General features: G+C 39.5%; 1 protein-coding gene across 2 annotated transcripts in view; it reads right to left on the bottom strand.

Moving 5' to 3' along the window:
• Window positions 1–19,210, bottom strand: part of LOC148853108 (mraW methylase family protein) — a 53,613-nt gene extending 34,403 nt beyond the window's left edge. Inside the window, exon 1 of one of the 2 annotated variants that reach the window (XM_088944183.1) lies at window positions 18,639–19,210. In XM_088944183.1, coding sequence (XP_088800309.1) covers window positions 18,639–19,043 — 405 coding nt within the window. In that variant the 5' untranslated portion in view covers window positions 19,044–19,210. The remainder of the gene's footprint in view (window positions 1–18,638) is intronic. The other variant, XM_088944184.1, reaches the window with a different exon arrangement.
• Window positions 19,211–21,328: the final 2,118 nt, after the last annotated feature.

Raw genomic sequence — 21,328 nt, 5'->3', positions numbered from 1 at the left:
GGCCATAATTGAAGCTGTAACTATTAGGTCGTGCAATGGGTAAAATTACAAGAGATGTTTGAAGATATCTCTATAGATATGTTGGTTAGAAATTTGAAGGAAGTGGCCAATTCAGCACCAATCCAAATGAAAACTAGCCCACTTTGGTCTACACCAGCTCCTAGACTTATTAAATTGAACTTTGATGGGAGTAGTGAAGGTAATTTGGGACCTTTAGGTATTGGAGGAACTTTCAGAGAGGAGGAAAGGTAGGTTATTGGGGTGGGGGATTCTCTTAGAGCTGAGATCATGGCAGTACTGAAAGAGTTGAAGAAGGATAAGAAATTGAATTTACAAAAGTTAGTTGTTGAAGGAGATTCTAAAGTGATTATAGAATGTTGCATAAAGGAAACAAACAGAATATGGAAATATGCTAATGAAAAATAGGGAGTTCAAATGGTTAACTCAGGGTGTAGAGATTCAGCTTCAATGGATAAAGAGAAGTGCCAACTCGTTTGCGGATGAACTTGCTAAGCAAGGGGTGGGAAGGGAACAAATGTTTTGGGCTGTGTTGTAACTTGTTTAACCATAGCTTCCTGTTGTAACTTGCTTAACTATAGATCCTCCTAGAAAAGGACTTTTTCCCCACACCCCACATCATATCTAGTAAGATGTGGGAAGGTAGGGAGTACATCATGAATTGATTTCCAAGGGGATGCTGAAGAAGTAGGAGGCCACCTTTGTGTCCCAACTATTGTCCATAGCACCATGAAATACTTACAATTGCCTAGTAAAGCTGTATTTTTGTGAATCAAATTCCCAACAATCCCTAGCCTACCATGTTTCTTAGACGTACTAATTCCCATTTTATCAAATGATCTTTCTCCCTCAATTCCCAAACAGAATCCCTCATTTATTTCTCTAATAGCCTTGCCACTTTTACTGGCATACAGAAGGTAGAGAGAAAGTAAAAAGGAAAATTGACCATTTTGGACTGAACTAGAATAATCCTTTCACCTAGAGAGATAAAATTCCTTTCCCAAAATACCAATTTCTTAGCAAACCTCTCCACCACAGGCTTCCAAAAGCCTTCCATTCTTGGGTTTCCATCCAAAGGGAGCACAAGTAGTCCAATGTAAACTACAACTTGGGCTGGGTTAGCCTGAACCTAACCCTAACCCAACCTGAAAAAGTCAGCTTGATGCTTGGGTTAGGATTAGAGTTGGAATTCATGAACTCGACTTTACTTCGGGCTAGGTTAGGGTTGACCCCTCGGTAGTGTTTTAAAAGTGCAAGGCAATAAAAAAGGCGTAGGGGTCAATTAGCACCCAAGGCACAAGGCGCAAGGCGAGGCATGCGCCTTTTTAAGCAACACGCAAAAATTTAAAAAAAAAATCAAAAAATGCTAAAAAAATAAAAAAATAAAAAATATATAAATCATAATATTAATAAAAATATAAACTTAAATTATAAAATAAATGTTTTAAAAAAACCTATTATCTAAAATTAAAATACATAAACATAATATGTAAAGCATATTCACATGAGAATTTAAAAATGAAATCAAACATATAAAACATTTTCAAGCATATAAAACCCACAATCTCTCTTTTTCTCAATTACATTACTTCAAGTAGCTAATGTGACACATTACATTCCTAATTCTACGAGCCTCCTTTGTGCCACACCCCTCGAGGCAAGCCCAAACAAATCCAAAAAAAGCCCAAACAAGCCCAACTGCTAGACTCAAAAAAAGGAAAAAGCGTCAAATTTTCAAAAGGCGCATGCCTAGGCTAAGGCACAAGGCGCACTAGGCACACCAGGCATGCACCTTTTGAAAGCATTGTGCCTCTGACCTAGGCGAGGCGCCTACCCTAGAATGCACCTCAACGCCCTCACCTATGCGCTTAGGCATGCCTTTTAAATCATTGCCCCTCGGGCAACTCAATCCAACCTGAACCCAACTCTATAGTACATGTCATATATAAATATATGTTGCATATGTGATATATCATACATTGATTTGTTTATATGCATGATAGTTGTATAGCCCCCACCACATACTATCATGTCTTTCTTTTAAGATAATCACTTAATCCTATTTGGAAAGATTAATACCTTAATAACATATTTTATGTTTTTGGAATACTTTATTCTTCATCTCCTTTCTGCTAGTTGCTGCCCATAAAAGATCTATCATAAGTCATAATAAACTATAGTCATTTCAAACACTCATTTTTTCTAAAATTTGTACTAAAAGAACCAATAAAAACATCAACAAACAAACACTAATAAAACATAGGATTAATATATGTACTGAAAGTTGAGTTAAGATCTGAGATTGAAAAGTTCTGCGAGATTTTAAGGGATAGGAAGAAGGTTGGGTTGGGCCCAACCTGAAGTTGACTTCGGGTTGGATTGGGTTAGGGTTGAAAGAATTTAGTTACGGTTAGGATTGGGTAGCTCAGGTTGGATTAAGGTTAGGGTTGGGAGTTTAGAACTTAGGGTTGGCCTTAACCCAACCTAGCCCAGCCCAACTTGCAGCCCTACTCCAAAGGACAGTTTTTAATCCCACACTCTAAGATCCTTGCAAGCTCCCTGGTCTTCTTAAGAATAAGAGTACAAATGTAGAACCATGTTCTTGTTGATAATGCCATTATAGTGGAAATCTTCAAAGATACCTAGTGAATTCTCTTTGACAATATCCTGATACACCTAGTAGAAGCCCATGGTGAATCTGTTAAATCTAGATCTTAATATTCTTCTAACCCAAAATAACTTTCTTGATCTCTTCTTCCGCAAAGGGTCTCTCCAACTAAGATGCATATTCCACATTCAAGTCCCTCCACGATCAGCCTTCGAGCCAGGGATGAGTGGTCCTAGAGTGCATATCTCCTCCAGTTTTGATATTGGCTCCATGAACTACCAATTAAAAGATTGGATGGATTATTTGTTTTATTTCCACTAGTAAGTATTGAAAAGAATTTGGAGCTTCCGTCTCATTATTTAATCCACTTGCACCTAGCCTCTTCTCTTTAGAAAACCTTTGTAGAAACCATTGATGTAGTCCCCACCTCTTTCTATTGTACTCGTATACAACTACTGGTTATTTAATTATCAGTCTACAATTAGTTGTTAGTCTTTTATTAGGACTTCAGTCTTTTAATCTTTTATTATGACTTTAATTGTTGTCTTTTATTAGGATTTTAATTTTTCCATGTAAGCAGTCTTATCCTAAATTCAGAATTAATATAAATAGAAAGAGGGGGCGGCAGATTAAGCATCCTCTTCTTTCTTGAAATCCTTCCTTCGAAATCTTCTTCTCTTCTTTTCTCTTCCTCCTCTCATCCTCTTAATTTCCTGTTGATTATACACCACAGCTTGGGCTGTCAGTAGTCTCATACGACTACAACCTTTATCTTTTGAGAAAAGGTAATTTCATTAATTTCATTAATTTCAGTGGGTCAGATTATGCTTTGGCACAACCATCTGGGTCATTTATCCTTTTCTTCTTTGAGTTGTTTGTTTCCAAAACTGTTTGAGTCTATGAATCTGTCAAGTTTGAAGTGTGAGGGTTGTGAACTTGGAAAGCATTGTAGACACCCTTTTAAACCTAGTAACAAAAGATGTTCTTCTCCCTTTGATGTTATTCATTCGGATGTGTGGAGCCCTTATCATGTTCCCTCTATGGGCGGCTATCACTATTTTCTCCTGTTTGTGGATGATTTCTCTCGATATTCCTGGATTTACCTGATGAAATCACGCGATGAAGTACCATCCTTGGTGAAGCAATTCCACCAGATGGTACTAACACAGTTTGGGACAACAATAAAGATGTTCAGATCTGACAATGCTAGGGAATATTTTGAGAGACATCTTGCCTCATATCTATTAGAGTATGGTGTTGTCCATCAAAGCAGTTGCCCCTATAGTCCACAGCAGAATGGTATTGCAGAGAGGAAAAACAGACACATCGTTGAGACGACAAGAAGCATGATGATCACAGCCACAGTTCCGGTTCGTTTTTGGGGTGATGCAGTTCTCACGGCAGTATATCTGATTAACAGAGTGCCCTCTCGTGTACTCGGATTCAAGACCATAGTCAGCCTTCTTTTTCTCAGGGGGAGATGTTTCATATTCCTCTAAGGGTGTTTGGATGCGTCTGCTTTGCACATATTCTTGGCACTTACCGTTCGAAGCTTGATCCCAAGGCAAAGAAATGTGTTTTCCTTGGATATGAAGAGAATCAGAAAGGGTACAGCTACTATGATCCAGTCTCTGGGAACCGGTATGTTACTATGGATGTTACCTTTTTTAAATCTACGTACTTCTTCTCAAAGGATCCTTCTCAGGGGGGAGTGTTTTGGGGAAGTAAGTCAGCAGTCTATCCCTCTCCCAATTCCAGTTCCTGTGTCTACTCCTATGCTTGACCACCACCCTATGTCACCCACCTTGCCACCTCCTTTGCGTTCCATTTCACAGCATTACTCACGGCAGAGACTCTATAAGGCGGTTGATTCCACTATAGCATAACTCACACCACTTCCTGTCGATCCCTTGGAGACTCCAGATTCGGCTGATACGGAGATTCAGGTATTCCTCTTGATCCCACTATTTCAGTACCCATTGATCCCACTGACACTATTAAAGATAACCTTGATCTCCCTATAGCTCTCAGGAAAGGAAAGAGAAAGTGCATTGCTCATTGTATCTCACAGTACTTATCCTGCAGTGGACTTTCTCCTTCCTACCGTGCTTTTCTCTCTTCTCTTGATTCAGTGTCTATACCAAGGGTGTTAGTGAGGCTCTCTCCAAACCTGAGTGGAAGACAGCTATGCAGGAAGAGATGGAGGCTTTGATTAAGAATCAGATATGGGAGATTGTGGACCTACTAGAAAGCAAGGAGACAGTTTGATGCAGATGGGTTTACACAGTAAAGTATAAGGCAGATGGAAGTATAAAGAGGTACAAGGCAAGACTTGTTGCAAAAGGGTACACACAGACCTATGGCATTGATTATCTAGAGACATTTGCACCAGTTGCAAAGATGACCTCTGTTTGGATACTCTTTTCTGCTGCTGCCTCATACTCTTGGCCCTTGTTTCAAGTGGATGTAAAGAATGCTTTCCTAAATGGGGATCTGCAAGAAGAGGTGTATATGGATCTTCCAGCTGGTTTTTATGATAATGCTGAAAAGGGAAAGGTATGCAAGCTGAAGAAGTCACTACATGGCTTGACAATGTCCCAGAGCATGGTTTGATAGATTCAAAAAGCCACTAATTGTTTTTTGCTACACTCAAACTCAATCTGATCACACCTTGTTTGTGAAGCGCAAGGGATCTTTGGTGTCAATCCTAATTGTTTATGTGGATGACATTGTTCTGGGAATGATCTGAGTAAGATTGATAGTCTGAAGAGGAACCTGCATAAGGAATTTGAGATTAAGGATATTGGAGAACTAAGATACTTCTTAGGCATCGAAGTTGCAAGATCGAAACATAGAATTTTTATCTCTCAAAGGAAGTATGTCTTGGACCTTCTCCAAGAGACTGGGAAGCTTGGAACAAAGGCAGCTAACACCCCCATTGATCAGAACCATAGAATCAGTGCATCAGAAGGTGAACTAGTAAAGGACCTTGGGAGATACCAAAGACTTGTGGGTCAGCTACTATACTTGTGTATGACAAGATTGGACATCTCCTATGCAGTAAGTGTAGTGAGTCAATACATGCATGCTCCACGAGATCAGCACTGGAAGGCAGTTGACAGGATCCTTGCATATTTGAAGGGACATCCAGGCAGAGGCATATTGTTTACTGATCATGGACAACTGAAGCTAGAGACCTATACAGATGCGAATTGGGCAGGATGCCTTGATGACAGAAGATCAACTTCAGGAGTGTGCACCCTAGTTGGGGGTAACCTAGTCTCATGGAAGAGTAAAAAACAAATAGTTGTGGCAAGATCAAGTGCAGAAGCGGAATATAGGGCCATGGCACATGGAGTTTCAGAACTTCTCTGGATCCATTCTCTGTTAGAAGAAATCGGTGTACAGGCAAAAGAACCTATGATGCTATACTGCGATAACCAGGCAGCAATCAATTTTGCCCATAATCCAGTCCAGCATGACCAAACTAAGCAAATTGAAGTAGATAGACATTTTATCAGAGAAAGGGTAACTTCTTGAGAAGTTTGTCTTCCATACATTTCTTCTGATCTGCAGCTTGCTAATGTTCTCACAAAAGGTGTTGCAAAGAATAAGCTGGAACATGATCTACGCAAGTTGGGAATGTGTGACATCTATTCCCAACTTGAGGGGGAGTGTTGAGTGGGCTGATTTATGTTGGGCCGATTTATGTTTAGTTTGTTTTCTTTTAAATTAAGAAGTTGTTGGGCCTTGGGCCCATTAGTCTTTTATTTTTAAAAGAATTGTAAGTACTTAGTTGAGTTGTCACCCTACTAGGGGCATCATTGTAATACATATTTAAGTTAATTATAAATAGAATGAGGGGCTGGCGGCTAGGGTTATGCATCACTATCCTAGTCGACCTTCTTCTCCTTTTCTTCCCTTTCCTCTGTCTATTGCTGAAACCCCCAACTTTCTCCTCTTCCTTTCACAAGAAATTTGGTCAAATCAGCACATAAAGCTTTCTACTCTCTCATTCTCTCCTCTCATCCTCTTAATTTCCTGTTGATTATACACCACAGCTTGGGCTGTCAATAATCGCATACGACTACATGGTATCAAAGCCAACCTAGGAAATCTTATGATAGTCTAACATGGCCGACTACATAAGAATTTCCTAGGGTTGGATAATTTCCAGCAAAAGAGATCATCAGCTAAGTCTTGGAGATTGTTGGTGAAGCATCAGAGGATGATCAGCAATCAGGAAGAGTCAGAAGGAAGAACCCTCAAGATTAGGGTTCAGACTTATCTTTGACGGTTGCGGCTAGGGTTTTGCTGAAGTAAGTCAATCTTTTCTATTAAAAGGATTACCTTTTCTGGTTATTTCTAAGGTTCGACTGAAAGTGTTTTCCTCCTGAACTGCTCTTGATACATTAAATGAATAGTTTTTTGGTTACTTTAAGAGGTGCTGCTGAATTGGTTGTGTTCTTGGCTTGTTTCTTAACCTTTGACTGGTTCTAGGTACAAGATTGTAGTTTCTTGACTGTCGCCAATTCTAGGGCTGCAGTTAGTTTCAGCCTTGCACTCTTACCCTGCACTCTAAGTTGTACTTGGATGGTTATCCTTTTGGGGTGGATTGCCGACCTAGAAGGATAAAGTAGGTTCGGCTGATAGCAAATTCTAGGTGTAATTACCCAGTCTCAGTGATACAAAAGGCATTTGTTAATCTTTTCTTGAAAAAGAATGGAGTTTAAGAGCCAAGGGGAACACTATTTAGGGGCTGGTGGTGTTGGTAGCATACCTGAGAACAGTTTTCAGATTACCACTATAAAATTTGATGGGTCAAACTACCTAGAGGGGGCCCAATCAGCCATGATGGCTATTGGGGGTAGAGGAAAGCTAAGTTATTTACTAGGAGATGTCAAGGAACCAGCCAAGGAGGACCAAATATATACCAAATGGGTTCAGGAGAACTATTTGGTTATGACATGGTTGTGTAACTCCATTCAACCACATATCAGCCGAAATTATTTATGGGCAAAAACAGCTAAAGAAATTTGGGATATCATGAAAGAAACCTACTCCCAACCCTTCAATGTTGCTAGGGCCTATGAGTTAAAATATAAGGTGAATAACCTTAAGCAAGGAGAGAAGCCAGTCTCGGTTTATATTTTCACCTTGAAATCCTTGTGGCATGAGATTGATCACTTAGAAACAATTGAGTGGGAAAGCCAAAAGGATGCATAGACCTACAGAAAGCAGGTTGAAACTAATAGGGTATTTGAGTTTCTAGCTGGTCTGAATTCTAAGTATGACATTCTGAGACAACAACTTCTAACAAGAGACAGTGTGACTCTATCACAAGCTTACTCTCTAATGCACAGTGAAGAAAGTAGAAGGAAAGTTATGTTACAACATTCGCCACTTGAATCAGCCTTGGCAGCAACTAAACCCAAGTTTGGGGGGGATAAGGAGAGAAATATGAAGAAGGAAGACAAGAAGGACCTAATATGTGAACATTGCAAGAAACCTAAGCATACCAAAGAAACATGTGGAAGCTACATCATCATATAGTTCCCGCAAAACTCAGGAACAGAAAGGGGAATGCTAACACAGTTGTTACTACTGATTGTGCAACCTCATTAGGCACAAGAGCAGCACCACTAGACACTCTAGTTGTTGTCCGAACTGCCTTGACTCAGTTGGAAAAGGAGGTTGGTAATTCAACATCATCATCTCATCCAATCACAACATCAACTCCTCCCACCTCAGCATTTGGTCATTCAGGTACACAAGCCTCAGCTTATCATGCTTCAGCTCCAGGTAACACTGAACATTGTTGGGTAATAGACTAAGGTGCATCTGATCTCATATGACTGGTTTGCCTTCACTATTTGCTACCTATCACATATCCTCTAGTAAAAACAAGGTGACTATTGCTGATGGATTACTTGTTCCCATTTCTGGCAAGGGAGACATCAAGTTGTCTAGTGCCATTTCCCTATCCTCTATTTTGCATGTTCCTAAACTTAGCACCAATTTACTTTCAGTTAGTAGCATTGCTAAAAACCAGAATTGCTCAATAACCTTTTTTTCCTAATCGATGTGTTTTTCAGGACTTGGAGACAAGGAAGGTGATTGGGACTGGCCATGAGACAAATGGAATCTATCTGCTTGGAGGAAGTTCACAGTAGGACGGTAGTGAAGTTAGAGGGTCTTTTGTTTCTTAGTCTATTGGTCAAGTCATGCTTTGGCATAACCGATTGGGTCATTTATCCTTTAGGTCTTTGAAAAGCTTGTTTCCTAATTTATTTGAACCTATCTAGATGTCTAGTTTAAAGTGTGAAAGTTGTGAGCTTGCATGGGGGGATACAGATACTTCTTTCTGTTTGTTGATGACTACACCCGGTTTTCTTGGGTTTACTTGATGCGTTCTCGAGATGAGGTCCCTACCCTAACCCAAACCTTTCATCAGATGATTTTAACCCAGTTTGGGGTAAAAATCAAAATTTTCAGATCCGATAATGCGAGAGAATACTTTAAAACATCACTAGCCTCTTACTTTCTTGACCATTGGATTATCCATCAGAGTACCTGCCCTCATACCCCTCAACGGAATGGGGTGGCTGAGAGAAAGAATAGGCATATATTGGAAGTAACTAGAAGTATCATATTCATCTCCAATGTGCCTATACATTTCTAAGGAGATGCCATTCTCACAACTGTGTATCTCATCAACCGAATTCTTTCACAGGTTCTTGACATGAAACCCCCATTCACTCTTTTATATCCTGATAAAGAGTTGTTTTTTGTCCCCCTTAAAACCTTTGGTTGTACCTGCTTCGTGCAAACTCTTGGCCCTCGCTATTCCAAATTTGATCCTAAAGCCTCAAAATGTATTTTCCTTGGTTATGCACAAACTCAAAAGAGATATTGTTGCTACGAACCTGTTTCAGGAAAGAGATTTGTATCCATGGATGTTACTTTCTTTGAGGATGTACCTTATTACTCTAGGGTTTCTTCTCAGGGGGAGAGTAGTACGGTTGGGGTTAACACAGAAGTCCCTTTACCTGTTCCATTGAGTGAAGAGGGGTGTAATGGGGAGGGTTGTCAAAAATGTCGGGATTTGAGAGTTTATCACAGACGATGGAGGCAGGTTGATTTCGGTCATCAGCAGTCCAGGCCAGCCCCAATTCCTTCTGAAGATCCAAATCCAGGTACTACATCTCTTCCAGCTCCCATTACAAATGAGCCTTCTGTTGTTGAGCCTTCTCCATCTTCTGAGCCCTCACTTCCATTGAATGACCTTGACCTTCCCATTGCAATCCGTAAAGGCAAATGCCGTTGCACTTCATCCACAGCCCATTGTATCTCACAATTCTTGTCCTATGATCACCTGTCTCCCTCTTATACGTCCTTTCTTGCATCAATCGTTGATATTCCCATTCCTAGAACAGTACAGTAAGCCCTGACCATTCCTGAGTGGAAAGAAGCAATGAAGGTAGAAATGGATGCCCTTTTGAGAAACAATACCTGGGAGCTAGTTGATCAACCCAAAGGGAAGAAACCAGTTGGATGTAGATGGGTTTTTACTGTGAAACATAATGCTGATGGTTCCATTGAAAGGTATAAGGCCCGGTTAGTTGCAAAGGGATTTATTCAGACTTATGGTATATATTACTTGGAGACTTTTGCACCAGTAGCAAAAATGACCACTATCAAAGTGTTATTTTCTCTTGCAACCGTTACTCTTGGCCCTTGTTCCAAATGGATGTTAAAAATGCCTTCCTCAATGGAGACTTGCAAGAAGAAGTGTAAATGCAGCTACCTCCTGGCTTTTATAGTACAGAGATAGGTAAGAAGGTCTGTCGGTTGAATAAATCTTTGTATGGACTAAAACGATCCCCCTAAACTTGGTTTGATAGATTCAGACAAGCCCTTGAAAAGTTTGGCTATGTGCAGGCTCAATCAGATCACACTTTGTTTATTAAAAAAGTGGATGCTTCCTTGACTCTACTTGCTATATATGTGGATGACATTGTAATAACGAGGAGTGATAACAGCAAAATTGAGTCTCTTAAGAAACTTCTCCATCAAGAATTTGTGGTAAAGGATCTGTGAGAGCTACGATATTTCTTGGGTATTGAGGTAGTTTGGTCCAAGCATGGAATCTTTGTTTTTCAAAGGAAGTATGTCCTTGATTTGTTAGAAGAAATAGAAAAGTTGGGTGTTAAACCAGCTGATACACCTATTGAACAGAATCACAAGATTAGTGCAGAAAGTGGAGAGCCTCTTGAAGATAAAGCTATGTTCCAAAGATTGGTTGGTAAACTACTATATCTTTGACTTACACGACTAGACATCAGCTCTGCAGTCAGTGTTGTTAGTCAGTATATGCACTCTCCCAAAACTACCCACCTATTTGCTGTTGAGAGGATATTGGCATATTTAAAGAGGTGCCAGGCAGAGGTGTACTATTTAAGGATAATAATCACATGAAGATAGAAGTTTACACAAATGCAGATTGGGCCGATTGTGTTGACGATAAAAGGTCTACCTCTAGATATTGTGCCTTTGTAGGAGGTAACCTTGTTTCTTGGAGTAAAAAACAAAGTGTTGTTTCTCATTCCAGTGTTGAAGTTGAATATCGGTCCATGGCAAATGTTGTGGCTGAAATACTATGGTTGAAATCATTGTTTGATGAATTGGGTATTACCTATGAAAAACCTCTAATGTTGTATTGTGATAATCAGGTTGCTATTAATATAGCTCATAACCCATTACAACATGACAGAACTAAGGACATTGAAGTCGATCGATATTTTATTAGGGAAAGGGTTGCATCTCAAGAAGTCAATCTTCCATATATCAGCTCCAACATGCAGCTTCCTGATCTTCTCACCAAGGCAGTTTCAAAGAAGTTAGAAACAGATCTATGCAAGTTGGGAATGACAAACATCTATTCCCAACTTGAGGAGTGTAGAAACCACTGATGCGGTCCCCACCTCTTTCTATTGTACTCGTATACAACTACTAGTTATTTAAGTATCAATCCACAATTAGTTGTTAGTCTTTTATTAGGACTTTAGTCTTTGTCTTTTATTATGACTTTAACTGTTGTCTTTTATTAGGATTTTAATTTTGCCATGTAAGCAGTCTTATCCTTACTTCAGAATTAATATAAATGGAAATAGGGGGGCGGCAGATTAAGCATCCTCTTCTTTTCTAAAATCCTTCCTTCGAAATCTTCTTCTCTTCTTTTCTCTTCCTCCTCTCATTCTCTCCTCTCATCCTCTTAATTTCCTGTTGATTATACACCACAGCTTGGGCTGTCAGTAGTCTCATACGACTACAACCTTTATCTTTTGAGAAAAGGTAATTTCATTAATGTTTTACTATAAACATTAATGAAACAGCTTTAACCGAGAGTGTTGGATGCTCAAAATACTTAATGTGGGAGATTACTTTAAACAGATCATGGGCTGCAGCCAGCAGTAATAAACGGACACAGATTTATCTTTGTCATCAATGTCATCAAATATTCAGCCATTCCTTTACTTCCAAACCATCCACATCACCACTGGAGGAATGTGCTCCACGAGAACCTTCTACCTGCTCAGACCCTGCAGCTTCAACTCCTAACATGCTCCCTTAACCAGACTGAGATAGTACCAACAAAAGTTCATTAAGCTGCAGAAAAAGTCAAATATACTTCTAGGAAAACAACAGTCAATGAATAGGAGGTGAGCAGACTCAGTGGGAGCTGTAAAGAATGCACTCCAGAGAGTTGAGGTTAATGCCCTTGCACATCAAAGACTCTCCTTTATAAGAGTTTTCCCCAGCACAGCAGACCACACAAGAAATTTGTTTTTGATGGGACATGGGGTAACAATACCTCCCTCTCCAAGGGAAATCAAAAACCACATATTTCATCAGCTAGCTGTAGAATGATTTGACAGAGCTAACACTCCATACTTTGCCCACCTCCAGCATCTTTTATCCTCTTATTCTTGGGAAGGCCCGCAGCTCTGCACAGTAAGAGTCTAAGCAGGTTCTCAATCTCTAAATCATTCTAAAGCTTTTTTCTTTGTTAAATAACTGAACATTTTAGTAATAGATATCAGAAATATTATAGCGCATTACAATCAACCCTTGGGTGGGGTAGCAATTACTACCCTACCACTACATAGACATACAAATTATAAGCAAGCCCAATACAGTTGATTTCTGTTAACCCTTTGCTTTGCTAAAATATTAGTGAGCCCATGTGTAGATCCATTGTATTTTAATATTCATTTTCCTCACCAGCCATTTGATCTATTTAACTTCATTTCTATAGCTGCATTAGGGATGCAAATGGATCGGATCAGATTCAAATCAGGGTAAATCTGAATCCAATCCAATAGCACATATCCTAGATACGATCCGATCCGAAGATCTGATCCAGTCATAGACCCGTGAAGGATATCGGATATCCACATCTGGTCCAATCCGATTTAAATTCTGAAAATTGTAATAAATTATTAATAAAAACATAACAGATTATATAAAGGAAAACAAAAAATATAAATGCTTTTTTTCAACTATTTTCACCATATATATTAATATATACATGTCTTTTTTAAAAAATTACAAAAAGTGCAATATAAATATTTTTATAAATAAATAAGTAATGTATAATACATTGGGTCCTTTCAGATTGGCATCGGATAGGGGGTGATACAAATTTGATCCAATTTTCAATCGGATCCCATTATCTGATCAGAAAATCCAACAAAGGGTTATCCGAGTCGGGCAAAAATATGATTGGATTCGGATCAGATTGGATCATGATCCAATCCATTTGCACCCCCTAGCCCCATACAGATTTCTCACTATTTTTCAGCCACCCAATTACGACCCAATTACGACCTTGAAGTCACCTTCTATAATTAGATTTAATTTCCCTTGCCTGTTGTAATTCATGAACATAAGGCACTACCCTTGTAGAGTCCCCATGGCCAATTGATCCTGAATAATAGCAATAATATGTCCTTCCATGTTTCTAAAGACACCTCCCACACCAGATGGGCCTGGATTTCATTGCTTCCATCAAAGTTTAGTTTAATGAAGCCCTCCGATGGTTCTATGAAAGCATATAACATATAAGGCCCAGTTGGTTGCAAAATGGTATACTTAAACTTATGGCATAGACTACACTTAGACCTTTGCTCCAATAGCTAAAATGAATTCTATTAGAGTTTTGTCAGCTTTTGCTGCTCAAGTATTGGCCCTTGCACCATTTAGATGTTAAAAATGTTTGTCTTCATGGAGAATTGAAAGAAGAAGTGTATATCATGCCTCCTCATGGTGTTGTGATTCTTTCTGGGAACATTTATAGGTTAAAGAAGTTTATTTATGGCTTAAAACCGTCACCAAGAGCATGGTTTGATAGATCTAGTACAACTATCAAGAGATTTTGTTACTAAACAGAGCCAAGAATATCATACTTTATTTGTTAAACTTGAAAATGGTATTACTTCTACACTCATTGTCTATGTTGATGATTTAGCTGTAACAGGTGATCACCAGTTGAAGATCTTTCTAGCCAGTGATTTTTTTTTTTTTTGGATCAATAACTGAATGAGATTCATTAAATAAAAATCAAGAAATTACAAAGAGAGGAGGGGAGAGAAACTCTTTTATCTCCCCCAAGAGGTGAAACAAAAATTACAATATAGCCTAGAAAAAGTTGCTTCTTCCCACCCCTTGCTTGGCCAAAACATCAGCCAAACAATTAGCATATCTCTTAGTCCAATGCGGCTGAATTTCCATGCCTTGAGTCAGGAGCCTGAATTTCCTTTTTTCATTTATGTAATCCCACCAGCCCATCTCCTCCTCATTTTGAAGCCATCCAATAACAAGCTTAGATTCCCCTTCAATTATTAGCTTGGAAATATTTAATCCTTGGCCTTCTGAACTCCTTCCAACACAGCATAAATTTCAGCTCTCAATGAGTCATCCACTCCAATAGGGCTTGAGGAAAGAGCCCTAATGAAGCCATATTCATATCTGAAAACGCCTCCAATACCTAAAGGTCCAAGACTGCCCTCACTACCGTCAAAATTCTAGCCACTGAATTTGAGATTAAGGATCTGGGAAACCTCAAATATTTCTTAGGCATTGAGGTAACGAGGCCCAAGAGGGGAATATTTTTGTACTAGAGGAATTATACTCTTGATCTTCTAGAGGAAACATGGAAACTAGGTGCCAAACCTGTGGACACTCCAATTGATCTCAATCATCAACTTAATGAGAAGGGTGGAGATCTCTTGGAAGATCGATGTATGTTTTTAGAGATTAGTTGGCAGGCTAATCTACTTGTCTCTGATGGGACCAAATATTGCTTATGCATTGGGGGGTAATAAGTCAATATATGCATGCCCTCAAGTTCCAAATCCTGAACAGTTGAAAGAATTCTAAGATACTTGAAAGCTTCACCTGGGAGAAGCCTCTTATTCTCTGATCATGGTAACCTACAACTTGAAGCTTACACAAATGTAAATTGCACAGGGCCAATTGATGATCACAGGTCTACATCAGGTTATTGTACTCTGTTTGGAGGTAATTTAATTAAAAACAAAACGTAGTAGCCCGGTCTTGTGGAGAAGCTGAATTTCGCTCAATTTCCAATGGGATATTAGAGTTGTTTTGGCTGAAAAGGTTTCTACAAGAACTTGATATAGAATCCAATGAGCAAATGAAGTTGTATTGTGATAACAAAGCAGCTATAAACATTGCTCATAACCCTATGCAACATGACCGAATTAAACATGTGGAAGTTGATAATCATTTCATAAGGGAGAAGATTGACATGAATGAGATTTGCTTTCCATATGTTAGGACTGAAGATCAACCTGTTGATGTTTTGACAAAAGATTTAGTAAAAAGTAAATTGGCACTATATTGGACAAGTTGAACATGATTGATATCTATGCTCCACTTGTTGGGGAGTGTAGTAATACTTACTGCTTTAAGTATTTATTGTAATGGGGGTAGTATGTAATTTTATCATTTTTTAAACAATTATATAAAACCAAATGGGCGAGTCGGAACAAGTGACTCAACACTATTCAACTCATCTCTCTGTTCTCTTCTTTCTTCTTCCTCTCTTGTTCTCCACTCTCTCTTCTCTATTTTCCTCTTATTTTTCAGTTTCACCACAGGTGGCAAAAGAACTTGGACATACACTTGTTTTCAGACAAGGAAATAAAGTGCAGAGAAGGAAAGAGATCCATGAGAGGAGGAGAGCCAACCTAGACATCCTCCCAAAACCTAACTTAGTCCCTTCAACATACACCATACTTGATAAAACTGAGAAAGTGAAGGACGATACCATGGAGATGCCAAATTAGCCTGATATGATATACCTGCATTTCAACCAATAACCAACCTACCATGTATGCTGGCAACCACCTCATGCCATAGCCTCTCCCTCTCAAACGGCCATCTCCATAGCCATTTCCCTAGCAAAGCAATATTCATCTTACTATATTGCCAATACCCAATTCACCCTCCTGTTTACTCCTACACACCATCTCCCATCTGACTAGATCATCTTTCTTCCCTTCCCACAGCTCCTACAAGAAATACCTCGTGACTTTTATCTATCTTTTTTGCTTCCTTTTGTGAAATTTTAAACACTAAGAGATAGTAAATCGGCAAATACTATCAGCAAACTTACAAATATAGGTTTTACCAAAGTAATTATACGTCCCAATGAAATGCAATTCCTCTTCCACACTCGAATCTCTTCATGCACCTCTCTAAGACTAGGTTCCAAAATCTACTCTCTTTGTAGTTTGCTCCTAAAGGGAGGCCCAAGTATATCAAAGGCCAATTGGTGATAGAACACTTAGGAGAGGCCACTAGAGTTTAATTCACTGTCTTCCAAATTAATCCCTGCAATGCAACTTTTATCAAAATTGATTTTCAAGTTTAAAATAAATTTGAACTCATTCACCAACTCTTTTAGATTCCCTACCAATCTATGGTCTCCCCCTTCATAAAAAAATTATTATATCAGCTGAAAATTGAAGGTGAGTAGCTAAGACATTAATCTCTCCCTCCCTATCAGCCTTGGAAATAAGACTACTAAAAACATCAGCTATTAGGGTAAAGAGAAAAGGTGAAAGGAGATCCCATTGCCTTAAATCTTTGCTTTCCGAAAGAATTTTTTACCGCCCCATTAACCAAAATAGAATGGTGGTGAGATTTTAAGCAACCAACCCAATTTCACCATTTCTCCCAAAATCCATAAATTTTCATAAATATCAACAAGGAAGTTCCAAGAAGTCATAGGGTTTTTGTATTTTCAGCTTGCACACAAATCCTTTATACTTTGCCCTCCTCAACTCCTCCACACATCCATTACCAATGAGAATTTTACCAGTTCAATCCTCAAGGAAAGAACCTTGGCTAGTATTTCGTGGATACTTGTCACTTAATGGGCCTAAAAGTTGTACTCATCTCTCTAGTTCTTAACCTCATCTCTCCACCTTTTAGGCCTGCAAACCCTATCTCAACACATTAAATGAAGCTTTGTACTCTTCCAATCACCACTCCAAAGAAATCTACTGAATATTTTCAATTTGATCAATCACTGAAACTATAATTTCCAAAACATATCAGTAATAAATAATAAACAGGAATTCCAGAAAGAGCACTCCTAAAAAAGAGTGGTCGCCTCACCAAAAAGATAACTACCTACATTTCCACCGCACTAATGTTTTTTCAAGTGTCTCCAAAACAGGATGGCAAGTGGAAGATGCCAAAGCTTTAGCCTCTATAGGAATGCCTAAATATGTAAAAGGAAAATTGCCAAGCTAGCATCCCAGCTTCCATGCATTGTTCCAAAAGATCAGCTTCAATATTAATACTCTACCAATGCACTAGACTATCCATAGGCTGAACACTCCTCCCACTACTCACTATTCATCCTGATCTCCTTTCTTCTCTCTCACAAAGCAATGCAGCATTAAAATCATCTTAAAACCAAGAGTTTCTCCATCTAGCCTTACTGTGTTCAATTTGCATAGAAGCCTGGTCACTAAGAGAAATAATTTGGACATAAACAACAGAAAGGATCAATTCAACATTGTCATCAAACAATTTAGAAAGTACAAAGATACCATGAATTCCACATTGCCAATCCAGCCTTCCAGGATTCCAAAAAAATAACTTATTCAAATGATCAAAAACATGAAAAACTAGTTCACCTGCAACTGCAAGGCCATCAGAAGGATGCTCAACTCAACCAACCAGGTCAGGGTCCCATAACCAGTCAAAAAGCAGTACTAATATTATGATGTCATAGCTTCACATGTTTATTAGCTGAAGAAAAATCAAAGTATCAAACAATGGGTTTCTCTCAATTTCCTCCAAATGCCAGTCATACATTATCGTATCAAACAATTAGTTTCTCTCAATTTCCACATTTAACAAGAGGGAGGAAATTTCCAATATAATATAATATAATAGGAGAAAGAGAATCAAGTGATGGGTCTCTCTCAATTTCCTCCACATGATGGGTCATATAGTTCTACATAATTAGTTACAATTATGTGATGGGTTGTTCTTAATTTCCTTTTTTTTTTAATTTTTGCTCTCAATTTCTACAGTTAACAAAGGGAACGAGATTTACATATTATATACAGAGATCAGAATAATAAATGATTGGTTTCTCTCAATTCCATATTTGGCAACAGGAAATAAGATTACTTACTATTGTAGTAACAAAAAGGCTTGTAACGAGTGTCTCTCAATTTCCACAGGATCATGCATTTTCACATGACCATCTGTGCATAACAGGTTTACAGGTTATACATAGAAAAAGAAAAGAAAAGAAAGAAACCCAAATGTTGGTTCTTAAGAGCTTGCATACTGGAGGATACCCAAGTAATGTGATCAAACGAAACGAAGATAATAGTGAAGTGATTAGCATAGTGCTAGCAAAGCGAAAGAGGTGGATTTGGATTTTAGAGAAAGTGAATACCGCGGAAGAGTGACCGGCAGCTCCAAGGGTGCAATCAACAAAGGAACGTAGAGTTGAAGCAGCAAAAACCTCCAAGACCTCACCCAGCATAACGGGGGTGTGGGCCCCAGAAATGCCGTAGTGCTCCACAAGCTCCATATCGAACTCCCTATCCGAACGGGTCCTTCTCTTCACCACTGCTTCCGCAGAAGCAGACCTTGAAGTCTGTTCTAGCCTTCCATTCTTTTTCTTCTTCTCCTTCTTCTCAGTGCTTTTGTTACTGCAAAACACACTAACTTTACAGTGAGCAAGGCCCCGGGAAAAGAGATTTGGAGTGAATTTCAATTTCGCTGATGATGGTTGTGGGGTTAACGAGCAACGGGAACGGCATAATGAGACAAGAAGGAGCCTTGTTGCCACCGCCATGCCAATTTATGGATCCCTTTGTTCAATAGTACAAGATAAGACGAACAAAACGGTCCAAAGGACGAGTTCTCCGGCGTAGGCACATGGCCGCCGGTGGATTGGCTGGAACTCTGAACTAGAATGTGTTTTTTTAGGAGAAAGATGAAAACAGGCGCATCAAGGATCAAAGACCTTATCACAGCTCCACTGATTTTTATTTGGTGGCAAAGCGGGATACACGAGTCATTTACAAAATTACAACCCGTCCCGACCGATGAGGCTATGACCCGTTTATTTCTAAAACGGGTCCGAGTATGGTATCAAAGCCATATCGAATGATAACCATATCCAAAATAATGAGTAGAGCGGTGCTAAATGTAAACTACAAAATACTAATAGAGTCAAGCTACTGGGCAGTCTATACAAAGAGCAGGCTGTGCTAAATGTAAACTGCAAGGGGTCATTGCATGATTAGAGGTGTAAAACGGTCCGCCCGTGGGCAGTCTATACAAAGAGCAGGCTGTGCCAAGCCGTGCCGCCCTCCCTTGGAATAACTTGGGGGGTCGGCCCAGCATGGCCCATGGCCAAGCCTTGGGCCAGGTCGGTTGGCCCAAAGCTATTTATTTCAAAAATTTGATAAAAACTTAAAATTTTAATTTTATATTAGTTTTGATGTATACAATTGTTTATATATACAATAATTAAATAAATTATTATAATAAAATTTAAAAAATTATTTATTTATTTAATATATTATATACTATATATTATTATATAATTATAATTTATATAATATTATATAAATATAAATAATATATATGGGTAGTGTTGGGCCATGCTAGCCTGGCTGCGGGTTGAGCCATGCCATCACGTAGGTCATGGGTGGCACGGCCCGCTCGGTTATGTCGTGTCAGCCCAGCCCATGGACCTAAAACCCTAAGCCCAACATGGCCCACACGATCGTGTCGGGCCTGGCATGGCTCGCAAACCGTCGTGCCAGGCCTATCCAAATTCATACCGGGCTGTGGGTGGCACAGCCCGATTTACACCTCTATGCATGGTGTGGTGGTAAAATCCCAAGTTGACAATCTTGAGAACATAGGTTTTGTCTGAGAGCAAACACTACAAAAAAAATGCCAAAACTGAATCTAGTCCACCCCTCCTAAGATCCCAAATAGCTCAAACATACATTGGGTAATGGCCTCGTTTGGCCTTTATAGTTAGACTAGTTGCTATGTGAAACAATTGCATAATTTATGTACTTCAAATGTTTGCAAAAAATTGTTGATCTATAGAAAAATAATATTCATGAATCAATTAAAATTTTAGATTCTTCACAAAAAAAAAACAAAGTTTTAGATTCAAGTCTCAGCCTCTAATAATCAATACAAAACACAATGAAACTAATGAGGGCGGATTTGGCCCTCCAATGACATTATGACACCTAGCACCTTATGACAATCAGGCAGCTTGCCACTAAGCAGCTCTCCATCATGCAGCATGGCACCTTACAGACAGCTCGCCATCATGTAGCCTGGCACCTTACAGACAGCTCGCCATCATGCAGCCTGGCACCTTACAGACAGCTCGCCATCATGCAGCCTGGCACCTTACAAACAACTCACCATCGTGCAGCCTGGCACCTTATAGGCAGCTCGCTTCTTAGTCAAACCGACCACCGCATCACAACCCTGAGGACCTCACCACCATACCCCGCATTTTACGGGATTGACTTGTAATGGCTATATTAGCTCACCCACTCCCCGATTTAGGCGGAAATGGGAAACCTTACTGGTTGGTGGCTTTATCCCCACCTAACACGAAAAGCAGGTCCCATCACAGCGAGAATCCAGGAACTGCTCCACCAAATCTACAAGGACTCTAGTATATAAAGGCCTCACCCCCTAGGGGTGAAAGGAGGAAAATGAAGGGTGATCACTACTCTCTAGCTTTCAACTCACTATTAAGTGCTAACTTAGACATCGGAGTGTCCCGTCGGGTAAGCCACCCCGGGTTCTCTGATTCAGTTCTTGCAAGCAACCAGTTCCCGCCATCTACAAAGATGGGCCGATCATCTCTTACAGGAAGAATAGGTTCCTTAGTTCCCGCTGTCTACAAAGATGAGCCGATCATCTCCTGTAGGGAGAATAGGTTCCTTAGTTCCCACCGTCTACAAAGATAAGCATATCATCTCTTGCAAGGAGCAATCGGGTTGCACTACACTAGGGAGCTCCACTTCAGCCTCTGAGTCATCGGCCACCTAGGAGCAAACGAGATGACGAGGTACTTAGCCAAAAAAAAATGAT

The sequence above is a fragment of the Nelumbo lutea genome, chromosome 5 (genome assembly GCF_056320005.1).
Source record: "Nelumbo lutea isolate HS-2025 chromosome 5, American lotus-T2T, whole genome shotgun sequence".
Taxonomy (NCBI): Eukaryota; Viridiplantae; Streptophyta; class Magnoliopsida; order Proteales; family Nelumbonaceae; genus Nelumbo; species Nelumbo lutea.
The sequence above is the reverse complement of the archived record's forward strand: the minus strand, read 5'-3'. Positions and strand labels throughout refer to the sequence as shown.